The sequence below is a fragment of the Bos indicus genome, chromosome 15 (genome assembly GCF_029378745.1).
Source record: "Bos indicus isolate NIAB-ARS_2022 breed Sahiwal x Tharparkar chromosome 15, NIAB-ARS_B.indTharparkar_mat_pri_1.0, whole genome shotgun sequence".
Lineage (NCBI taxonomy): Eukaryota > Metazoa > Chordata > Mammalia > Artiodactyla > Bovidae > Bos > Bos indicus.
Genome location: NC_091774.1, coordinates 50,457,510 through 50,482,542, shown reverse-complemented (window position 1 = coordinate 50,482,542; position 25,033 = coordinate 50,457,510). Strand labels below are relative to the sequence as shown.

The following is a 25,033-nucleotide window of genomic DNA, read 5'->3' as shown; positions in this document are numbered from 1 at the left end:
CCTATCTCCTTTTGGGTTATGCCTGCATTTTCACAAGTGTATCCTTGATTATTCACATGTCCCTCTTCAGACAAGGACTTCATAAAGGGTATGGGAAATACTACATTATTCCATACTTCATGTTATGTTTTATAGTTCTGCCATGGATTTGATGCTAAAACCTTTGTGTTAAAAAATAGGATTAAATCTGTATAAATATTATGTGCATTCTTTAAGCCTGGTCCATTCAAATGAGATTGACTTCCTCTAGAATTTAAAAAAGAAACAAACAGATAAGTCCTTCCATATAGAAAACCTTTCCATTTTCACTTAGTACTGAAGCACTTAGCACTGAAGCACTTAGCTGATCATTTTTATTACCAGTTCTTATTAAATCTTTTTTTCCCCCCTGATTCTAGGAGTGGCAACTTCTCCTAATCTGTGATTTGGAAGAATGTTTTATCACAATAGGAGCATTTTTCACCCAACCACATTTTTCCTCATTGAAATCCCAGGTCTAGAAGAGGTCCATGGCTGGATCTCCCTGCCTATCTGCTCTGTATACCTTTTGGCTTTACTGAACAATGTCACAATTCTGCTGGTTATCAAGATGGACCAGACAATCCAGAAGCCCATGTTCTACTTTCTGGTCATCCTTTCAACAATTGATTTGGCCCTTTTGACAACCTCAGGACCCCATATGCTGGGTATCATATGGTTTAATGCTCATGAGATCAAGTTTGGAGCTTGTGTGGCCTAGATGTTCTTGATCCATGCTTTCACTGGCATAGAGGCTCAAGTCCTGGTGGCGATGGCCTTTAACTGCTGTATGACAATTTGTGCTCCACTCCAGCACATGACCATCTTGACATCCAAGGTGTTGTGGGCATCAGTTTGTACATTGTAATGTGTCCAAACCTGCTTACACTTCCCGTGATCTGTGTCATCTATTGCTTACGCTTTTGCCAGTTTCAATAATAATAATACCTCAAACCTACTGTGAACACATGGGAACTGCAAAACTATCCTGTGGAAATATCCAGTTCAGTTCAGTTTAGTCGCTGTCAAGTCCAGCTCTTTGCGACCCCATGGACTGCAGCATGTTGAACTTCCCTGTTCATCACCAACTCCCAGAGCCTATACAAACTCATGTCCCTTAAGGCAGTAATACCATCCAATCATCTCATCCTCTGTCATCACCGTCTCTTCCTGCCTTCAATCTTTCCCAGTATCAGGGTCTTTTCAAATGAGTCAGTTCTTCACATAAAGTGGCCAAAGTATTGGAGTTTCAGCTTCGGCATCAGTCCTTTCAAAGAATACTCAGGATTGATCTCCTTTACAATGGACTGGTTGGATCTCCTTGCTGTCCAAGGCACTCTCAAGAGTCTTCTCCAACACCACAGTTCAAAAACATCAATTCTTTGGCTCTCAATTTTCTTTATAGTTCAACTCTCACATCCATACATGACTGGAAAAACCATACTGGAAAAACCATAGCTTTGACTAGACGGACGTTTGTTGGCAAAGTAATGTCTCTGCTTTTTAATAAGCTGTGTAGGTTGGTCATAACTTTTCTTTCAAGGGGCAAGTGTCCTTTAATTTCATGGTGGCTGTCACTATCTGTGGTGATTTTGGAGCCCCCGAAAAAAAACTCTGTCACTGCTTCCACTGTTTCCCCATCTATCTGCCATGAAGTGATGGAACTGGATGCCATTAACTTAGTTTTCTGAATGCTGAGTTTTAAGCCAACTTTTTCACTTTCCTCTTTCACTTTCATCAAGAGTCTCTTTAGTTCTTCTTTCCTTTCTGCCATAAGGGTGGTGTCATCTGCATATCTGAGGTTATTGATATTTTCCTGGCAATCTTGATTTCAGCCTGTGCTTCATCCAGCCCAGCATTTCACATGATGTACTCTGCATATAAGTTAAATAATCAGGTGACAAATTACAGCCTTGACATACTCCTTTCCTGATTTGGAACCAGTCTGTTGTTCCATGTCTGGTTCTAACTGTTGCTTCTTGACCTGCATACAGATTTCTCAGGAGGCAAGTCAGGTGGTCTGGTATTCCCATCTCTTTCAGAATTTTCCACAGTTTGTTGTGATCCACACAGTCAGAGGCTTTGGCGTAGTCAATAAAGCATAAGTAGATGGTTTTTCTGGAATTCTCTTGCTTTTTCCATGTTCCAACAGGTGTTCGCAATTTGGTCTCTGCTTTCTCTGCCTTTTCTAAATCCAGCTTGAACATCATGGTTCATGGTTCACATATTGCTGAAGCCTGGCTTGGAGAATTTTAAGCATTACTTTGCTAGTGTGTGAGATGAGTGCAATTGTGTGGTAGTTTGAACATTCTATGGCATTGCCTTTCTTTGGGATTGGAATGAAAGTGGACCTTTTCCAGTACTGTGGCCACTGCTGAGTTTTCCAAATTTGCTGGCATATTGAGTGCAGCACTTTCACAGCATCGTCTTTTACAATTTGTAATAACTCAGCTGGAATTCCATCACCTCCACTAGCTTTGTTCGTAGTGATGCTGCCTAAGGTCCACTTGACTTCACATTCAAGGATGTCTGGCTTTAGGTGGGTGATCACACCATCGTGGTTATCTGGGTCATGAAGATCTTTTTAGTATAGTTCTTCTTGGTATTCTTGCCATCTCTTCTTATTATCTTCTGCTTGTTAGGTCCTTACCATTTCTGTCCTTTATTGAGCCCATCTTTGCATGAAATGTCCCCTTGGTATCTCTAATTTTCTTGAAGAGATCTCTAGTTGTTCCCGTTCTATTGTTCTCTTCTATTTCTTTGCACTGATCATTGAGGTAGGCTTTCTTATCTCTCCTTCCTATTCTTTGGATCTCTGCATTCTTTTCTATTTGTAAGGCCTCCTCAGACAACCATTTTGCCTTTTTGCATTTCTTTCTCTTGTTGATGTCTTGATCACTGCCTACTCTACAATGTCACAAACCTTTGTCCATAGTTCTTCAGGAACTCTGTCTATCAGATCTAATCCCTTGAATCTATTTGTCACTTCCACTCTATAATCATAAGGGATTTTTTATTTAGGTCATACCTGAATGGTCTGAGCACTGAAGGATTGATGCTTTTAAACTGTGGTGTTGGAGAAGACTCTTGCGAGTCCCTTGGACTGCAAGGAGATCCAACCAGTACATCCTAAAGGAGATCAGTCCTGGGTGTTCATTGGAGGGACTGTGTTGAGGCTGAAATTCCAATACTTCGGCCACCTGATTTGGATAGCTGACTCATTGGAGAAGACCCTCATGCTGGGAAAGATTGAGGGCAGGAGAAGAAGGGGACGACAGAGGATGAGATGGTTGGATGGCATCATCTACTTGATGGACATGGGTTTGGGTGGACTCCAGGAGTTGGTAATGGACAGGGAGGCCTGGCATACTGTAGTTCATGGGGTCGCAAAGAGTCAGACAAGACAGAGTGACTGAACTGAACTGAACTGAATGGTCTAGTGGTTTTCCCTATTTTCTTTAAGTCTGAATTTGGGAATAAGGCATTCATGATCTGTGGCACAGTCACCTCCCAGTCTTATTTTTGTTGACTTTATAGTGCTTCTCCATCTTCTGCTGTAAAGAATATAATCAATCTGATTTTGGTATTGACCATCTGGTGATGTCTATACGTAGAGTTTTCTCTTTTGTTGTTGGAAGTGGTTGTTTGCTATGACCAGTGTGTTCTCTTGGCAAATCTCTGTTAGCCTTTGCCCTGCTTTTTTGTACTCCAAGGCCAAACTTGCCTGTCAATCCAGGTATCTCTTGACTTCCTACTTTCACATTCCAGTCACCTATGATGAAAAGGACATCATCTTTTGGTGTTAGTTCAAGAAGGTCTTGTAGGTCTTCATAGAAACGTTCAACTTCAGTTTCTTAAGCATTAGTTGTTGGGAAACAGACTAGGATTACTGTGATATTTAATGATTTGTCTTGTAAGTGAACAGAGATCATTCTGTCCTTTTTGAGATTGCACCCAAGTACTGCATTTCATACTCTTATGTTGATTATGAGGGCTACTCCATTTCTTCTAAGGGATTCTTGCCCATAGTAGTAGATATAATGGTCATCTGAATTAAGTTTGCTCATTCCAATCCATTTTAGTTCACTGATTCCTAAAATGTCAATGTTCACTCTTGCCATCTCCTGCTTGACCACTTTCTATTTACCATGATCCATGGACCTAACATTCCAGGTTACTATACAATATTGTTATTTATAGCACTGGAATGTACACCCACCATCAGTCACATTTACACCTGGGTGTCGTTTTCGTTTTGGTTCCATCTCTTCATTTTTTCTGGAATTATTTCTACACTTTTCTCCAGTAGCATTTGGGCACCACCAACCTGGGGAGTTCATCTTTCAGTGTCATATCTTTTTGCCTTTTCATACTGTTCATGGGGTTCTGAAGGCAAGAATACTGAAGTGATTTGCCATTCCCTTCTCCAGTGGATCACATTGTGTCAGAACTCTCCACTATGGCCCTTTCGTCTTGGGTGGCCCTATGCATCTTGGATCATAGTTTCATTGAGTTAGGTAAGGCTATGGTCCATGTGATCAGTTTGATTCATTTTCTGTGATTGTGTTTTTCATTCTATCTGCCCTCTGAAGGATAAGGATAAGAGGCTTATGGAAGCTTCCTGATAGGAGAGACTGACTGTAGGGGAAACTGGGTCTTGTTCTGATAGGCAGGGCCATGCTCAGTAAATCTTTACTTACTATCTCTTAATAACACATTAAGTAAAAGTAATCCTAACTGGAACAATGGGATAAAGACCTCAGAGAAAAGGTGTATGACCTTACCTAATGTTTCTCAGCTTTTGTTCTGAAATTAACTCTTACTAAACTTATTGGTTACATGCCCATGATTTCCAAGATATTGCCATATTTGAATATATATATATGAAAGTGATTGAGAATATATATAGAGAGACATATATATACATATATATACTTAAGTATGTACATGCAGATACACATATATGTTTGCACTTCATATCATGTATGAAGTTTTATATTTCCAGAGATTTAACTTTAAGATTTGTGTGATATAACTGAAAGACAAGAGTCAAAAGAAACATTTAACTTCATTCTTTGTAGTCTATGCTTTATATCTTAAACCTGATCATGCTCTGTTTTAAGTATTATCTAAGATATCTGCTTAAACCTAAAGAGATTCAATTTTTGCACTCAAATACATTCCAGTCAGAATAAGAACTATGTGTACATTTGACTCAGCACTAAAGGATAAGTGTTACAATAAATTAGAACTTTCACCAAATGTTACAGACTGGTGGCATAAGAGATTCTCAGTATAGTTTACATAGGTCCAGTGTTTACAAAGGTGGTGCTGTGAGCTAAATCTTATTTTAATTAACCACTTAAAATATGCCAGGAATTATACTGAGTGCCTGATATATAGTACTTAATTTATCTTCAAAATGCCTTATGCTCTTGGTCCAATTATCATCCCTAATTTTCCAGTTGAGGAAACTGAGACATAGAGATAATTAGTAAATCACTCATGGTGATATAGCCATACATGGGAGTCCAGTATTTGAACTGAGTCAGATCAATCCCAGGGTTGGCCACTTTGACCATTTGTCTCTATGGCCTCTATGACATATATATGAACAACTGTAAAAGGGGAGCAATCATGGACAGAGGATAGTGGGTCCAAAGACCCCTAAAGCTAAGCTTTCAATGAACTGAGATACCTGGTCAGTGAAGGGAGACAGGGAGAGCTAAGGCTGAAAATGGAGTCTCCAATGCTAGCTTATTATGTTTGAACTTAGAATATGAATTAGGTGCCATTTTGTCTAGAAACAGCAACCCATAGAATTTGACTACAGAATCTTCCCTAGAGGAACATGAATACTTCTCTCTATGGCATATACAAATGATAATATCTGTGTTTTTGTCCCACATTCATAACTTTCTATAAATCCCTAACCATGTTACTTTCTCTTGGGTTTCTCTTTTTCTAAATCATAGTCTGAGGGTTTTGTCAGCAATCTCAGAGGAGTTAATCTCAGAGCACGATTTATAAGAGAAAGCTGAATTAACTCATTTTTTTCCAAACCTATAAACAGCTACAACCTTAATATAAAACTTCTCTCTCCAGACTGTATGAAAAAACAGACATAGAGTTTTACTGTTTGATATTTATCATGTGTCTCTCTTTCTAAGGAAAAATGAAGCATCACACATGAATTTTCTTTTTATTTAGGTGTGTACTGAACTCAAATGAAAGAGGCACGATCCATCCAACGTGGCTGAGAACTACTACTTTGATATGATATGCTTGATGCAGTAATCCGTTTCAGGTGGGAAATCTTGCAGCTTTTAAATAGAGATGGGTATCTTTAAAAATATATAAAAGATCAAAGGCATTTAAAATCTACTTACAAGAATGGTTATTTAGTTGGTTGATAAAGTAAAATTTCTGCTTCTGGAATAGGTTACAGGGATTGAATGAAATGCCTTTATGAAGCAGGATGAAAGTCTGAGGTGAACAGTGGCGTGTTATTGAGCATTTATTTATAGAGATGAACCCAAAGTAGGCATCACAATGTCTAGAAGTTTTGCTCTTCACCTGCACCCTGACAGGGGCCACTGGCAATTACCTGGAAGTTTCCATTTAAAACACACACACACACACACGTACACACACATAAAGGAGCACTGCAAAATACAGCTGTTCTCTATCTCTCCATCTTTCTTTTTTTCTTTATCTCACAAACACACACACCAACTTCAGAATGTATACAACATTTATTTTATTCATTCAACCTGATATATTTCCCATGGAAATATGGAGTTATACTAAGGTTAAAACCACTCCAGTACTCTTGCCTGGAGAATCCCATGGAGGGAGGAGCCTGGTAGGCTGCAGTCCATGGGGTCGCTAAGAGTCAGACACAACTGAGCGACTTCACTTTCACTTTTCACTTTCGTGCATTGGAGAAGGAAATGGCAACCCACTCCAGTGTTCTTGCCTGGAGAATTCCAGGGATGGGGGAGCCTGGTGGGCTGCCATCTATGGGGTCGCACAGTCGGACATGATTGCAGCGACTTAGCAGTAGCAACAGCAATGCTACTTTATCATGAACTTGAAGCACTCTGCCTCAAGTTGGGAACCCAGAGAAAGTGTCTTATCTTTATTATTTGAGTTTATGGGGTTTCTCCTGATTGCTTCTTGATCATTTTGAAGGCATTGCAAAATTGCTTCTATTTCCTTCAGACAATGATGAAAAGCAAGTCTCTCTTCTGTTAGATTTTGTTGTTTCAGATTTTTTGTGATGCTCAAAAATACCTTCTGCAGATCCATAACAACCTGAAGCCTTTTAGGCTGTACTCTACCCACACTTCCAATGTTTTAGTCAGGCAGAAGGAGTGAATAGAGTACATGCCAGTTCTGAAGCAGTGATAAAATTATCAGGTTTTCTCAGAGGAGCTGATGTAGAGTGAACAGTGAATGCAGAATTTGTCACATACCACTAGAAACCAATATATTCATAACAATCGAAAATGAACCACTATTAAATGAAATGACTGAGAAAATAGAGACATCAGTGAAAATCTACAGAAGTTTATTATCTTTTTATTATTATCTTTCTTTCAGGGATCTTTCAAGTACAGAGGTATGTGTCCACTTGAGTCTGCTCTTGGGCAGGAATCTCAGAATGTCTGTATTTTTTTTCTTATGATAATATATATCTCTGATATTTTGCTTCTGTCATTTTACAGAAAACTGTTTGATCTTGGAATTTTCTGTATGTCAAAATGATAAATAAATCTTTAGAGAAATTCTGCCTTTTCTAATTATGGAAGTGTTGTGTGCATTCATGCCTATGACTACTTTCTCATCTGCCTCTCTCTTTTGGGGTTATGTCTGCATTCTCATATGTGTATCCTTGGCTTTTCATGTGTCCCCTTTCAGTAGGGATTTCAAAAAAGATATAGAGAATATTAAATTATTCCATACTTCATGCTATGATTTATGTTTTCTATTTTGCCCAGGGTTTGATGATAAACCTTAGATGATAAAAAAATAGGGTTAAAGGTTTATAAGGATTACATATTTTGAGACTGGACCATTCAAATGAGTATGGCTTGATTTAGAATATGAAAAAGAATTAATAGATCTTCCAAAGCAAAATTTTTCATTTCACAATATATTGAAACTCTAAGCTAATCATTTTCATAACCAGTTCTTACTGAAATTTCTTTTTTTCTTCTTCCTTCTAGGAGTGACGACTTCTTCTACTCTGTGACTTGGAAGGATGTTTTATCACAATAGGAGCATTTTTCACCCAACCACATTTTTCCTCATTGGAATCCCAGGTCTGGAAGAGGTCCATGCCTGGATCTCCCTGCCTTTCTGCTCTGTTTACCTTGTGGCTTTACTGGGAAATGTCACAATTCTGCTCGTCATCAAGACAGAGAAGACCCTCCGGGAGCCCATGTTCTACTTCCTGGCCATCCTTTCAACAATTGATTTGGCCCTTTCAACAACCTCAGTACCCCGTATGCTGGGTATCTTCTGGTTTGATGCTCACGAGATTAGTTTTGGAGCTTGTGTGGCCCAGATGTTCCTGATCCATGCTTTTACTGGCATGGAAGCTGAAGTCTTGCTGGCGATGGCCTTTGACCGTTATGTGGCGATCTGTGCTCCACTCCGCTACATGACCATTTTGACATCCCGGGTGCTCATGGGCATCAGCATGTGCATTGTAATTCGTCCAGTTCTGCTTACGCTTCCCATGATCTATCTCATCTATCGCCTACCATTTTGCCAGACTTATATAATACCTCATTCCTACTGTGAACACATGGGAATTGCAAAACTGTCCTGTGGAAATATCCGAATTAATGGTATCTATGGACTTTTTGTTGTTTCCTTCTTTGTCCTAAACCTAATCCTTATTGGCATCTCCTATGTTTATATTCTCTGGGCTGTCTTCTGTCTCCCATCCCAAGATGCACGACTAAAAGCCCTAAGCACATGTGGGTCCCATATTGGGGTCATCTGTGTTTTCTATATCCCCTCAGTCTTCTCTTTCCTTACCCACCGATTTGGACACAAAATACCTCGCTATATTCATATTCTTGTTGCCAACCTCTATTTGATTATCCCGCCCTCACTCAACCCCATCATTTATGGTATAAAGACCAAACAGATATGGGAGCCTGTACTCCGTGCATTTATTAAAAAATAAGACACTTACCACATTGTTTTATTAAGGATTTTGTTCTCTCAAGGAAGATATGCGTATTCTTGCTTTAACAAATATCTCCTGGTCCTGATCTATTGCTGCCAGATTGCAACACAAGTTGATTTATTCCTAACTGCTGACTAATGGGTTCTAGGACTTGTGGAAACTTTATTGGAGCTTCAATTCAAAGGTTAATAGGCTAACTTGAAAGGAAGCTGTTGTGGTCTCTATTTGTATATCATCATACTTTGTTCTTGATAGCATGAAACTATTTCTCTTCCAGGCAAAGAATGTATAAATGGTGTGTTTTTAGCTCTTTAATTAGAGAAATGTGGAACTGGGACTTTGACCCAGTAGCCTGTGTCCATTCACTCACTCATTCATTTTTTTTATTCTCCTAATTTACATTCATTTTATGTTTATTGTATGTATTGAACCATTCTTATCATTGTTGTTGTTCAGTCACCAAGTTGTGTCTGACTCTTTGTGACCCTATAGACTGCAGCATGCCAGGCCTCCTTGTCCCTCACCATCTCCCAGAGTTTGCCCAAGTTCATGTCCACTGAATCCATGATTCTTATCATTAAGGATGATAAATGAACCAAAATAAAATGAACGTCTGTTCTTATGGAGCTTGCATTCTCTTGTGCCCTTAAAAAAAGCCAAGTTCATGGGCTTTGGCAACCTATGAACTAAGGAAGGAGAGAGGTGATCACCAGGGGATGACTGACTCATACTGCACGTGGCCAGGACTGCTGATCGCCTATGCTCTGTCCAGTTCAAAATAAAATCATTACTAAATTTGTAGCTGAAGTGGAAAGGTCAGCCAAATATGTAAGATTCAGAGAATTGGTAGCCAAAACAAACGTAAAATTTCAATACTCTTTCTCACTAATACCATCAGTGTCATTTCAGTGAACTTCTCTCTATACTCAGACCCATAATATAAGGGTGGTATTGTAGTTAAATTACATATAGCATTTCTATCTATGTGATACATGCTGTTGTTTATCACTTAACTGGCTGTTCTCTCAGTCTACACTTCATCATAAAATACTCCATCCTCAAGTCCAAGACTTCTCATTCTAAACCTATGATCTATTTCTAGTGCCTTCCTGATTAACTTTCAAGTTATCCAATCAATCAATGATTAGTCAACTTCTGCATGACCAAGGATTTTCAACTGATTCTACAATAAGATTTCTTTAGACCATACAATGGGGTTTTGCAGCATCCAACTTGTCATATTATTTTCTATCTTTAACAAATTATTTTCTTTTTCATACTTTAAAAGAATTAAAGTAAAAATGTAATAAATATATTTCTTCCTACAACTCATGAATTAATGAATTTTAACACTGCAGTAATCTCAAAGGTAATGCTTGTTAAATTAAAGTTTAAACCATCTTTAACACTGTTCCAATAGATCTCTCCTATTTTTCCACAGGCAAATTTTATCATATGTTTTTTGACATTACAGTATGTCAATTTTTTGCTTTATAACCAATCACACTATTTTCTATTTTAGTTAGATCATGTTAATTTAGTTAGAAACCTTACTATGTATTTTTTAATAGCATTGATTTTATTTACATATTCCTCTATGAATAGATACTGATACTAAGTTTTAAGTAGAAATATACTACCTATGCTTTCATTTTCTTCTTGGTACATTTTTAGATCATTTATCCAGGCTGTACAATTTAATATAAAATTACTGGGTAAAAGGATTGTAATCAATTACAACATAATTCTGCTTTCTTGATCTTTGCTTTTGATCACTTTTTAAAAATTTCACATTTTCAATACTTTCTTTTCTTCACATTTTTATGCTTTCTGATTTAACTTTCCTAAGATTAGTTAATTAAGTGTTCATTTTCTAAGTACACTGGTTTGTAGTTCAGTTCAGTTCAGTCACTCAGTCGTGTCCAACTCTTTGCGACTCCATGAACTGCAGCAGGCCAGGCCTCCCTGTCCATCACCAACTCCCGGAGTTCACTCAGACTCACGTCCATCGAGTCAGTGATGCCATCCAGCCATCTCATCCTCTGTCATCCCCTTCTTCTCCTGCCCCCAATCCCTCCCAGCATCAGGGTCTTTTCATAGAGTCAGCCCTTTGCATGAGGTGGCCAAAGTACTGGAGTTTCAGCTTTAGCATCATTCCTACCAAAGAACACCCAGGACCGATCTCCTTTAGAATGGACTGGTTGGATCTCCTTGCAGTCCAAGGGACTCTCAAGAGTCTTCTCCAACACCACAGTTCAAAAGCATCAATTCTTCGGCGCTCAGCTTTCTTCACAGTCCATCTCTCACATTCACCCTACTCTAAACAAAACAAAAATTTTAGGCTTCGTTGATTTTTTCCTGTGGTTTGATTTTAGGAATTGTCATTCCAGCAGGTTAGCATAGTGCATTGGACTCCCTTGGAACTCCTTTCCTGACCTTGAAGCAGAACTGTCTTCAGTCTAGCATTTGATCTCAGTAGTAAAGCCAGAGTGAGAATCAGAAGGCTTGGCTGGTTGAAAAAATAATACTTCACTTAACATGGACATTCCATCAATTTCTTCAAGTGAGAAACTTTAGTTATCACTATATAAGTAATTCTCATTCATTTTTCCATAATACTTTGCCACAAGTTCCAGAGTTCCTATTCTAAATAAGAAGTGGTGGCAGTACAGAACAAGGTGGCTTGACTTCAGGTAGTATCAGAGTAAGCCTGGAATTGTCTTCTGCATCCAATAAGTGAGAACATGAAAAAGAGACACCCACATATCATGAGTCAGATTGCAGCTTAAAGCAGAACCATGCGAACAAATTGATTTTGTGGATATCAACTCCTCGGCCTGGCAGCTATATCTGAAAATTAGAAACCAATACTATTCTTATGGTTAGAGAGACACATACACTGAAATGAAAGGTAGGTATGAGGTGTGGTCTTAGTAGGCATTCCAAAGAAGCACTTCCTACCCCTCATATATGTATTTTCAGGTGTTAGTACTGGAGTGAATTGCCAATTCCTTCTCCAGGGGATCTTCCCAACCCAGGGATTGAACCCAGGTCTCCTGCATTGTAGACAGATGCTTTACTGTCTGAGCCACCAGGGAAATCTGTATATGTAGTTACATGCAAAGGTATAAGTGAGGACCTTATAATACACTTCAGTAAACTTTAACATGCTTGTTGAAACATGAAATAAGCTCAAGATCTAAATACAGAGAAATAAGGCAGTATAATACATTGAATAATAATATAGATTTTGGAATAAGACATTTGGGTTCAAATTCTTTGTTGTTGCTAAAATTTTCTATAGCTCAAGTTTTCCATATGTATAATGGAAATAAACATAAATAAATCTGGTCTACCGCTTGTAAAAGAAGGAAACTAGAACACTTTCTAACACCATACACAAAAATAAACTCAAAATGGATTAAGATCTAAATGTAAGACCAGAAACTATAAAATTCCTAGAGGAGAACATAGGCAAAACACTCTCTGACACACGTCACAGCAGGATCCTCTATGACCCACCTCCCAGAATATGGAAATAAAAGCAAAAATAAACAAATGGGACCTAATTAAAATGAAAAGCTTCTGCATAACAAAGGAAACTATAAGCAAGGTGAAAAGACAGCCTCCAGAATGAGAGAAAATAAAAGCAAGTGAAGCAACTGACAAAGAATTAATTTCAAAAATATATAAGCAACTCCTGCAGCTCAATTCCAGAAAAATCAATGACCCAGTCAAAAAATGGGCCAAAGACCTAAACAGACATTTCTCCAAAGAAGACATATAGATGGCTAACAAACACATGAAAAGATGCTCAACATCACTCATTATCAGAGAAATGCAAATCAAAACCACAATGAGGTACCATTTCATGCCAGTCAGAATGGCTGCGATCCAAAAGTCTACAAGCAATCAATGTTGGAGAGGGTGTGGAGAAAAGGGAACCCTCTTACACTGTTGGTGGGAATGCAAATTAGTACAGCCACTTTGGAGAACAGTGTGGAGATTCCTTAAAAAACTGGAAATAGAACTGCCATACAACGCAGCAATCCCACTACTGGGCATACACACCAAGGAAACCAGAATTGAAAGAAACCTGTGTACCCCAATGTTCATTGCAGTTCTCTTTACAATAGCCAGGACATGGAAGCAACCTCAATGTCCATCAGCAGATGAATGGATAAGAAAGCCGTGGTACATATATACAATGGAGTATTACTCAGCCATTAAAAAGAATACATTTGAATCAGTTCTAATGAGGTGGATGAAACTGGAGCCTATTATACAGAGTGGAGTAAGCCAGAAAGAAAAACACACCAATACAGTATACTAATGCATATACATGGTAATGATAAACCTGTATGTGAGATAGCAAAAGAGACACAGAAGTATAGAACAGTCTTTTGGACTCTGTGGGAGAGGGAGAGGGTGGGATGATTTGGGAGAATGGCATTGAAACGTATAATATGAATAAAAACTTATTGGTACTGAAAAAAATAATTAAGTATGTATCTTTACATAATTTTGAATTATAAGTAAAAAAAAAATCAAACAAACAAAAACCCGCACCAATCTTACTTAACTTAAATATTAAGGGAGATTTTCTCTCACCTTAAAACAAAGTACAATAAAAATATTGGTCTGAGTTCCTTGTCACCAAGAAGAAGTTGTTCTGATATTTTTTGATAACTAGGCAATACATTTTTTAAAGTATTTCAGAGCTGACATTCTGTGACTCACTTGTGTCTAAGGTTGCTCTTGTCATGATTCTAAAACATCTAACCAGCAACTCCTCAAAATAGATGCTTCTTCATTCCAAACTAGCAGAAAAAGGGATACGAACTTCCCTAATATTTCTCAGCTTAAGTTCAAAAAGTAATTCTGACTGAACTTATCAGTTACATGCCTATGATGTCAAAGAAAATGCTATGTTTGAATATTCACATACTAAACTATTTTAGAACATATATTTATAGAGATAGATACACACATACACATATACATATATAGACTTCCCTGGTGGCTCAGATGGTAAAGAATCTGCTTGCAATGAAGGAGACCTGGTTTTGATCCCTGGGTCAAGAAGATGCCCTGGAGAAGGAAATGACAACCCACTCCAGTATTCTTGCCTGGAGAATTCCTTGAAGAGAGGAGCTTGATGGGCTACAGTTCATGGGATTGCAAAGAGTTGGACACAACTGACTGAATATATTTATACTTAATATTATGTGTGAAATTTTAAATTTCATAACAGTCAACTTTAAGGTTTGAATGATACAACTGGGAAGACAAGAATCAAAAGAAATATTTAATTCCATGCTTTATATGGAGAAGGAAATGGCAACCCACTCCAGTGTTCTTGCCTGGAGAATCCCATGGACAGAGAAGCCTGGTAGGCTGCAGTCCATGGGGTCACACAGAGTCGAACACGACTGAAGTGACTTAGCAGCAGCAGCAGCAGCATGCTTTATATTTGCAGCCTTTATATCACCTGCTTTATATCTTAAGCCTGATGTTTTTTCTTAAATATTATCAAAAATGTCTCCTTAAATGTAAAGAGATATAACACTCAAAATAAATATATTCCAGTGAGAATAATAACTATGTGTACATTCAATTCAAAACTAATGAAAAAATGTTTAAAATAAATGCAAACTGTCAGATCAAATGTAACAGATTTTGTGGCATGAGCAATTTCTCAGTATAGTTTATATACTAGTTTATATATAGTTTATATATGAAGGTGATGTTGTGAGCTAGCTCTTATTTTAATTAATCATTTAAAATACGCCAGGTATCAGACTTCCCAGGTGGTTCATTGGTTGGAAATCTGCCTGCCAACGCAGGGACTTGGATTCAATAGCTGGTGCAGGAGGATTCTACATGCTGCGGGGCAACAAAGCCTCGACTCTACAAGTACTGAGCTCATGTGCTTCAGTTGGAAAGCAGCCTCTGCTCGCTGCAACTAGAGAAAGCCAGTGCAGCAAGGAAGATCCAGTGCGGCCAAAAATAAATTAATTAATAGAAAAACAAGCTAGGTATTATACTAAATGCCTGATATTTGATATCTACTATTTAATTTACTCTTCAAAATACCTCTAGGCAATTGGTATTATTATCATCCCTAATTATACAGTTGAGAAAACTAAGATATAACTAATAAATCACTCATGGTGATATAGCTGGTACATGGGAAGTCCAGTATTTGAAGTGAGTCAGGTCAGTTCCAGGATTGACTGTTTTTACCACTTATCTATGGCCTTTGTGATATACGTATGGATCATTGTGAAAAGGAAGCAGTCATGGACAGAAGATAGTGGGATCAAAGACCCACAGATTGGAATCCCTGAGGCTAAGCATTTAATGAACCCAAAACACCTGGTCAGTGAAGGACAGAGAGAGCTAGGGCTGAAAATGGGGTCTTCTATGCTGGGTTATTATGCTTGAATTTAGAATATAAATAAGGTACTATTTTATCTAGAAAACAGAAATCCATAGAATTTGACTGCCAAATGAAGGACATGAACATTATCGGTATGCCACATTCAAATAATAATATCATGTTTTTGCCCCGTATTTATAATTTTCTTGATATAAATTCTTATCCATTTTACATTCTCTCAGACTTCTCATTTTCTAAATCATAGTCTGATGGTTTTGTCAGTAATCTTAGAGAATTTAATCCCAGGGCATGATTAAAAGAGTAAGCTGAATTATCTTATCTTCCCCAAAGGTATAAGCAGCTATAACATAAAACTTCTGTCTTTGTACTATATAAAAAATGGACATAGAGTTTTACTCCTTGATATCTATTGTGTCTCTATTTCTGTGGAAGAATGAAGCATCACAGATGAATTTTCTCTTCATGTGGGTGTGTACTGAAGTCAAACGAAGGAAGTATGATCCAAGGTGGCTGAGAACTACAATCTTGATATGATATGCTTGATGGGGCGGGGGTGGGGATGAGGATCTTGTAAATTCTAAATGGAGATTGGGTAACTTTAATAATATTAGAAGATCCAAGACTTTAAAAATCTGCTTACAAGAACAGTAATATACTTGGTTGATAGAGTAGAATTTCTGCTTCTGCAAGAGGTTATAGGGATTGAATGAAACACACATATGAAGCCCGTTGAAAGTCTGAGGTAAGCAGTGGCTCATTACTGAGAGTTTATTTCCAGAGATGAACCCAAAGTAAGCATCACAATATCTAGAGGGCTTGCTCTTGACCAGCACCCTGACAGTGGTCAATGGCAATTACCTGGGAATTTCACTGTTCAATAAACACACATACAGGAGCATTGCAAAATGCAGCTTTTCCTTCCTTCTCCCTCTGTCTCTGTCTCTCTCTTTGTCACAATACACTGTCTCCCTCTCTAAATTCATAATGTTTACAACACTTATTTTATTTTCTCAACATGTTATATTTGCCATAGAAATATGGAGTTATACTATGGGTGAAAACAGGAGTCTGCTACTTTATCCTGATCTTGAAACACTCTGGCTCAAGTTGAGGTCCCAGAGAAAGTTCTTTTGTTTCATTATTTAATTTTATGGGGCTTCTCCTGATAGCTTCTCCATCATTTTGAAGGCATTACAACAGTACTCTTCTCTATTTCCATTAGATAATTACAGAAAAAAATTATCATTCCTATAATACCTTATTATTCCAGACAGTTTTAATATGCCTTCCCCAGATCCATAATGACCTGAAGCCTTCTAATTTCTCTTCTACCCACATTTCTCTTGTCTTAACCAGGCAGAAGGAGTGAACTCAGTCGCTAGTTCTGAAACAGTGATCAAATTATCAGGTTTTCTCAGAGGAACTGATGTAAAGAGTGAATAAAGAAGTTGTCACATAGCACTAGAAACAACCTCAAACACAACACTCTAAAATGAGCCCTTATGAAATGGAATGACTTTGGGAAAATAGAGACATCAATGGAAATCTACTGAATTGTATTATCTTTCTTTCTGGGCTCTGGGCTCTTTCAAGTATAGAGGTATGTGTCCACCGGTGTCTGCTCTTGGGCAGGCATCTCTGAATGTTTCTGCTTTTTTCTTGTGATAATATGTATCTCTGATATTTTGTTTCTGTCTTTTTGACAGGATACGAGGTTTGATTTTGGAATTTTCTCTATGTCAATAAATGATGAATGAATCATTAGAGAATTTCTGCATTTTCTAATTATGGAAGTGTTGTGTGCATTCATGCCTGTGATTTTACTTTCTCACTTGCCTATTTCATTTTGGGTTGTATCTGCATTCTCATATGTTTCTCCTTGATTTTTCATGTGTCCCTCTTCAGATAGGGACTTCATAAAAGGTATGCTGCTGCTGTTGCTAAGTCACTTCAGACGTGTCCGACTCTGTGCGATCCCATAGACGGCAGCCCACCAGGCTCCCCCGTCCCTGGGATTCTCTAGGCAAGAACACTGGAGTGGGTTACCATTTCCTTCTCCAATGCATGAAAGAGGAAAGTGAAAGGGAAGTCGCTCAGTCATGTCCGACTCTTAGCGACCCCATGGACTGCAGCCTACCAGGCTCCTCCGTCCATGGAAGTTTCCAGGCAAGAGTACTGGAGTGGGTTACCAGTGCCTTCTCCGCATAAAAGGTATGAGGACTGCTAAATTATTCCATACTTTATGCGATGTTCTGTGTTTTATAGGTTTGCAATGGGCTTTATAATAAACCTTCAGGTGTGCTCAGTCATGTCTGATTCTTTGTGACTATAGTCTGCCAGGATTCTCTGGCCGTGTAAAATTTCCTGGCAAGTATACTGGAATTAGGTTGTCATTTCTTCCTCCAGGGATGATAAACCGAACATGTTAAAAAATAGGACTAAATCTGTATAAGTATTAGGTTCTTTACACTGGGTCATTTAAAATATTATGGCTTGATTTAGAATTTGAAGAAAACAATAATCAGTTCAGTTCAGTTGCTCATTCGTGTCCAACTCTTTGCGACCCCATGAATCACAGCACACTAGGCTTCCCTGTCCATCACCAACTCCCGGAGTTCACTCAGACTCACATCCATCAAGTCAGTGATGCCATCCAGCCATCTCATCCTCTGTCGTCCCCTTCTCCTCCTGCCCCCAATCCCTCCCAGCATCAGAGTCTTTTCCAATGAGTCAACCCGTCCCATGAGGTGGCCAAAGTACTGGAGTTTCAGCTTTAGCATCATTCCTTCCAAAGAAATCCCAGGGCTGATCTCCTTCAGAATGGACTGGTTGGATCTCCTTGCAGTCCAAGGGACTCTCAAGAGTCTTCTCCAACACCACAGTTCAAAAGCATCAATTCTTCGGTGCTCAGCTTTCTTCACAGTCCACCTCTCACATACGTACATGACCACAGGAAAAACCATAGCCTTGACTAGACAGACCTTTGTTGGCAAAGTAATGTCTCTGATTTTCAATATGCTATCTAGGTTGGTCATAACTTTCCTTCCAGGGAGTAAGCGTCTTTTAATTTCATGGCTGCAGTCACCATCTGCAGTGACTTTGGAGCCCAGAAAAATAAAGTCTGACATGGTTTCCACTGTTTCCCCATCTATTTCCTATGAAGTGATGGGACTGGATGCCATGATCTTCGTTTTCTGAATGTTGAGCTTTAAGCCAACTTTTTCACTCTCCACTTTCACTTTCATCAAGAGGCTTTTTAGTTCCTCTTCACTTTCTGCCAGAAAGGTGGTGTCACCTGCATGCTGAGGTTATTGATATTTCTCCCGGCAATCTTGATTGCAGCTTGTGTTTCTTCCAGCCCAGCATTTCTCATGATGTACTCTGCATAGAAGTTAAATAAGCAGGGTGACAATTTACAACCTGGATGTACTCCTTTTCCTATTTGGAACCAGTCTGTTGTTCCATGTCCAGTTCTAACTGTTGCTTCCTGACCTGCATACAGATTTCTCAAGAGGAGATCAGGTGGTCTGGTATTCCCATCTCTTTCAGAATTTTCCACAGTTTATTGTGATCCACACAGTCAAAGACTTTGGCATAGTCAATAAATCAGAAATATGTATTTCTGGAACTCCCTTGCTTTTTCCATGATCCAGTGGATGTTGGCAATTTGATCTGTGGTCCCTCTGCCTTTGCTAAAACCAGCTTGAACATTTGGAAGTTCACGGTTCACGTATTGCTGAAGCCTGGCCTGGAGAATTTTGAGCATTACTTTACTAGCATGAGAGATGAGTGCAATTGTGCGGTAGTTTGAGCATTCTTTGGCATTGCCTTTCTTTGGGATTGGAATGAAAACTGACCTTTTCCAGTCCTGTGGCCACTGCTGAGTTCTCCAAATCTGCTGGCATATTCAGTGCAGCACTTTCACAGCATCATCTTTTAGGATTTGGAAGAGCTTGACTGGAATTCTGTCACCTCCACTAGCTTTGTTCGTAGTGATGCTTTCTAAGGCCCACTTGACTTCACATTCCAGGATATCTGGCTCTAGGTCAGTGATCACACCATCGTGATTATCTGGGACATGAAGATCTTTTTTGTACAGTTCTTCTGTGTATTCTTGCCACCTCTTCTTAATATCTTCTGCTTCTGTTAGGTCCATACCATTTCTGTCCTTTATCGAGCCCATCTTTGCATGAAATGTTCCCTTGGTATCTCTAATTTTCTTGACGAGATCTTTAGTCTTTCCCATTCTGTTGTTTTCCTCTATTTCTTTGCACTAATCGCTGAGGAAGGCTTTCTTGTCTCTTCTTGCTTTTCTTTGGAACTCTGCATTTAGATGCTTATATCTTTCCTTTTTTTCTTTACTTTTCACTTCTCTTCTTTTCACAGCTATTTGTAAGGCCTCCCCAGACAGCCATTTTGCATTTTTCCATTTCTTTTCCATGGAGATGGTCTTGATCCCTGTCTCCTGTACAATGTCATGAACCTCTGTCCATAGTTCATCAGGCACTCTATCTATCAGATCTAGGCCCTTAAATCTATTTCTCACTTCCACTTTATAATCATAAGGGATTTGATTTAAGTCATACCTGAATGGTCTAGTGGTTTTCCCTACTTTCTTCAATTTCAGTCTGAATTTGGCAATAAGGAGTTCATGTTCTGATCCACAGTCAGCTCCTGGTCTTGTTTTTGTTGACTGTATAGAGCCTCTCCATCTTTGGCTACAAAGAATATAATCAATCTGATTTTGGTGTTGACCATCTGGTGATGTCCATGTATAGAGTCTTCTCTTGTGTTGTTGGAAGAGGGTGTTTGCTATGACCAGTGCATTTTCTTGGCAAAACTCTATTAGTCTTTGCCCTGCTTCATTCCATATTCCAAGGCCAAATTTTCCTGTTACTCTAGGTGTTTCTTGACTTCCTACTTTTGTATTCCAGTTCCCTATAATGAAAAGGACATCTTTTTTGGGTGTTAGTTCTAAAAGGTCTTGTAGTTCTTCATAGAACTGTTCAACTTCAGCCTCTTCAGCGTTACTGGTTGGGGCATAAACTTGGATTACTGTGATATTGAATGATTTGCCTTGGAAACGAACATAGATCATTCTGTCGTTTTTGAGATTGCATTCAAGTACTGCATTTCGGACTCTTTTGTTGACCATGATGGCTACTCCATTTTTTCTGAGGGATTCCTGCCCACAGTAGTAGATATAATGGTCATCTGAGTTAAATTCACCCATTCCAGTCCATTTTAGTTAGCTGATTCCTAGAATGTCGGCATTCACTCTTGCCATCTCTTATTTGACCACTTCCAATTTGCCTTGGTTCATGGACCTGACATTCCAGGTTCCTATGCAATATTGCTTTTTACAGCATCAGACCTTGCTTCTATCACCAGTCACATCCACAACTGGGTATTGTTTTTGCTTTGGCTCCATCCCTTCATTCTTTCTGGAGTTATTTCTCCACTGATCTCCAGTAGCATATTGGGCACCTACTGACCTGGGGAGTTCCTCTTTCAGTATCCTATCATTTTGCCTTTTCATACTGTTCATGGGGTTCTCAAGGCAAGAATACTGAAGTGGTTTGCCGTTCCCTTCTCCAGTGGACCACATTCTGTCAGACCTCTCCACCATGATCCGCCCATCTTGGGTGGCCCCACGTGCATGGCTTAGTTTCACTGAGTCAGACAAGGCTGTGGTCCTAATGTGATTAGATTGACTAGTTTCCTGTGAGTATGGTTTCAGTGTGTCTGCCCTCTGATGCCCTTTTGCAACACCTATCATCTCACTTGGGTTTCTCTTACCTTGGACGAGGGGTATCTCCTCACCGCTGCCCTTCCTGACCTTCAACGTGGGATAGCTTCTCAAGGCCCTTTTGCGCCCGTGCAGCCACTGCTCCTAATCCTTCCAAAGCAAAATTTTTCATTTCATATTATATTGAAGTGCTAAGTTAATCATTTTTTAAATAACCAATTCTTACTGAAATTTCTTTTTTTTCTTCCTCCTTCTAGTAGTGACAACTTTTCTTACTCTGTGATTTCGAAGGATGTTTTGTCACAATAGGAGCACTTTTCACCCGATCACATTTTCCTCATCAGAATCCCAGGTCTGGAAGAGGTCCATGGCTGGATCTTCCTCCCTTTCTGCTCTGTTTACTTTGTGGCTTTACTGGGCAGTGTCACAATTCTGCTGGTCATCAATATGGACCAGACTCTCTGGGAGCCCATGTTCTACTTTCTGGCCATCCTTTCAACAAGTGATTTGGCCCTTTCGACAAACTTCAGTACCCTGTATGCTGGGTATCTTCTGAGATTATCTTCTTCATGAGATTAATTTTGGAGATTGTGTGGCCCAGAAGTTTTGATCCATGCTTTCACTGGCATGAAGGCTGAGGTCCTCATGGCCATGGCATTTGACTGTTGTGTGGTCATCTGTGCTCCACTCCACTACATGACCATCTTCACAGCCTGAGTGTTGCTGGGCATGAGTTTGTACACTTTAATTTGTCCGGTTCTGCTTACACTTACTTCCTATGATCTATCTCATCTACCCTCTACCCTTTTGCCAGGCTCATGTAATAATACTTCATTCCTACTGTGAGCACATGGGAATTGCAAAACTGTCCTGTGGAAACATTTATGTCAATGGTAATTATGGGCTCTTTGTGGTCTCTCTTTGTGGTCTCCTGCACCTAGTCCATGTTGGCATCTCCTATATTTGCATTCTCCATGCTATTTTCCATCTGCCACCCCAAGATGCAAGGCTAAATGCCCTAAGAACATGTGGCTCCCATGTTGCTGTCCTCTGTGTTTTCTATCTTCCCTCAGTCTTCTCCTTCATCACCCACCAATTTGGGCAAAACATACCCTGCTATATTCACATTCTTGTTGCCAATCTCTATTTGGTTATCCCACCCTCACTCGACCCCAAAATTTATGGTGTGAGGACCAAACGGATATGAGAACGAGTGCTCCATGCCTTTATTAAAATATAAGGGCTATTACTATGTTCATTAAAAAGCATTTTGATCCAGAAAGAAAACCTGTGTGTGATATTTCCAGAAAGATGGTGTGTCTAAATTTAGTGCTATCACATTCCATGTTGGGGATTTGATTCTGGCTCATTAATAATTCTATACTTTGAATAATCTTTAAAATATTTCAAGTTCAAGTACTGATTCCTATTGTGGAAGAAAGGACTGTTTGCATGATTTCACTTTGAATGTGGATAATATGTGCAACGACCTCTCCTAGCATAATGTTTCTTAATACTGTTTCACCCCCCAATTTCCCCTCTCAGCCTAACAAAAGAAAGACAAGGAAACATATAACAAGAAACTTTGTTACCATAACAAGGTTTTAAATATATTATTGATATTATTTATCTTAAATGCTAATTTTAATCAAACATATGAGGTATTTAAGTTGAAATAACCTACTCAGAGACAATGAGACTACCAGAGGCTTTTTTGTCTTTCTTAGAGTCCAAATTTATCACTTTAAATTCAATAATTTCTGGGGAATGGAATTGTGATTTTTAATTCATGTAAATGGTAGTACTATGTATGACCTCACAGACAGTTTTTTCACTTATTATTAAACTTAGAGATATATCTATGCTAATACAAATAAGACATAGTTATTTCCTTTAAAACTTAATAGAATCTTTCATTTGCATTTTATTTTTCCTCATCTTTTGATGACATGAATAGTACTTTAGTTATTTTTAATTTAGAGTCAATGTGACCTCTTTATGAATTATTTTTGTGCATATTTGAAAATTTTCTAAAGTTTCTATATTTGAAATTGTTAGAGAGTAGGCTAAAGACTAAAAAGTATTGCTTTCTTGGATTGTATTTCTTATTTATTGTAATTTCCTTCCCACCTCACCAATTTTTCTACCTAGCTTCTTAAAAGTCTCATTGCATGAGTTGAGTGCACTTGATATTAACACTTTCCTATATTAAAAAAAAAACACTTTCCTATAAACCCTTTTCATTTTACTACTTTATTTTTACATTAAATGTCATTGCTGCTGCTGCTGCTAAGTTGCTTCAGTCGTGTCCAACTCTGTGCGACCCCATAGACGGAAGCCCACCAGGCTCCGCCGTCACTGGGATTCTCCAGGCAAGAACACTGGAGCGGGTTGCCATTTCCTTCTCCAATGCGTGAAAGTGAAAGTGAAGTTGCTCAGTCGCGTCTGACTCTTAGCGACCCCATGGACTGCAGCTTATCAGGTTCCTCTGTCCATGGGATTTTCCAGGCAAGAGTACTGGAGTGGGTTGCCACTGTCCTCTCCAAATGTAGTCATTACCAATTATATTACCTATGGCACAACCTTCAATCACTTTCAAATTTAGGGCTCTGCATAGCTTTATTATATACCATCATGCCAAAATCTATTTTATTATTTGGATTTGTCCATGTGTGTTTATGTGTATGTATTAATTTTTACATTTTCTTCTAGTCTAACTGCAATTTGTTTTGGTGTAAAATGCAGGCAAGAAAATAAACACTCTCTTTTTCTATTCTTAACTTGTTTTATAACACAATTGAGTTATTAAAATTACACAATTGAATTGTACTTAATCTTTCTTCATATTGAATTTCAATTTATACAAGAATATGATTTTCATTAATAGAATAGGCTTGTCTACCTGTTCTTTACTCAATATCACAATGTTTTAATCACTACAGATTTGTAATATATTTGAATAAATTTCAGAGCTGATTATCCTTCTATAATTATCTTGCCCTCCTTTTGTTCTTTATTATAATTTTTACAAAAAGTCTTGTCACTTTGCCATAGTTAACAATATCCTCATGGAATTTTGAGTTAACTTATTCTTGGATTCACTTACACAATATATTCATTTCTTAAAATATCAACTAATAATTAAATATTCTCCACACGTAAATGAGCACAGATGATAAGATGTTCCATGGTAATTTTGTACTGTGTCTACTTAGCTAAGCTAACATTCTATTTCCCAGAATCCTCTCCCCTACTAGTTTTCAGTTTAGGGTTGGTTACATAAGAAATGCAGAAGCTGTGGGCACAAATGTGAAACGGTAGTCATTTTTTGTTCTACAGTTCTACACTTTACGGGCAATGACAGGTAAACAGGGATACTGCTGCTGCTGCTGCTGCTAAGTCGCTTCAGTCGTGTCCGACTCTGTGCGACCCCAGAGATGGCAGCCCACCAGACTCCCCTGTCCCTGGGATTCTCCAGGCAAGAACACTGGAGTGGGTTGCCATTTCCTTCTCCAATGCATGAAAATGAAAAGTGAAAGTGAAGTCACTCAGTCATGTCCTAGAGGGTTCTAATTTCTCCTCGCTTCCCCCAGTCTCCACGTCCAGCTCTCCATTCTACCAACCCTGCTGACAAAGTTATTTCAAGTTCACCACTAGA

At 38.6% G+C, this 25,033-nt stretch overlaps 1 protein-coding gene and 1 pseudogene across 2 annotated transcripts; both read left to right on the top strand.

Moving 5' to 3' along the window:
• Positions 1 to 8,284: 8,284 nt before the first annotated feature.
• LOC109569341 (olfactory receptor 52J3) lies at positions 8,285 to 15,432 on the top strand. 2 transcript variants are annotated; one of them, XM_070803174.1, is made up of 2 exons: positions 8,285 to 9,202; positions 15,406 to 15,432. In XM_070803174.1, exons 1-2 carry the CDS (start codon positions 8,285 to 8,287, stop codon positions 15,430 to 15,432), a joined length of 945 nt encoding a protein of 314 aa, XP_070659275.1. The 2 variants fall into 2 exon arrangements, with proteins under 2 accessions (XP_070659275.1, XP_019830237.2); XM_019974678.2 differs by lacking the exon at positions 15,406 to 15,432 and having other exon boundaries at positions 8,285 to 9,220.
• A 913-nt stretch (positions 15,433 to 16,345) lies between these two features.
• LOC109568979 (olfactory receptor 52J3-like) lies at positions 16,346 to 22,615 on the top strand (annotated as a pseudogene).
• Positions 22,616 to 25,033: the final 2,418 nt, after the last annotated feature.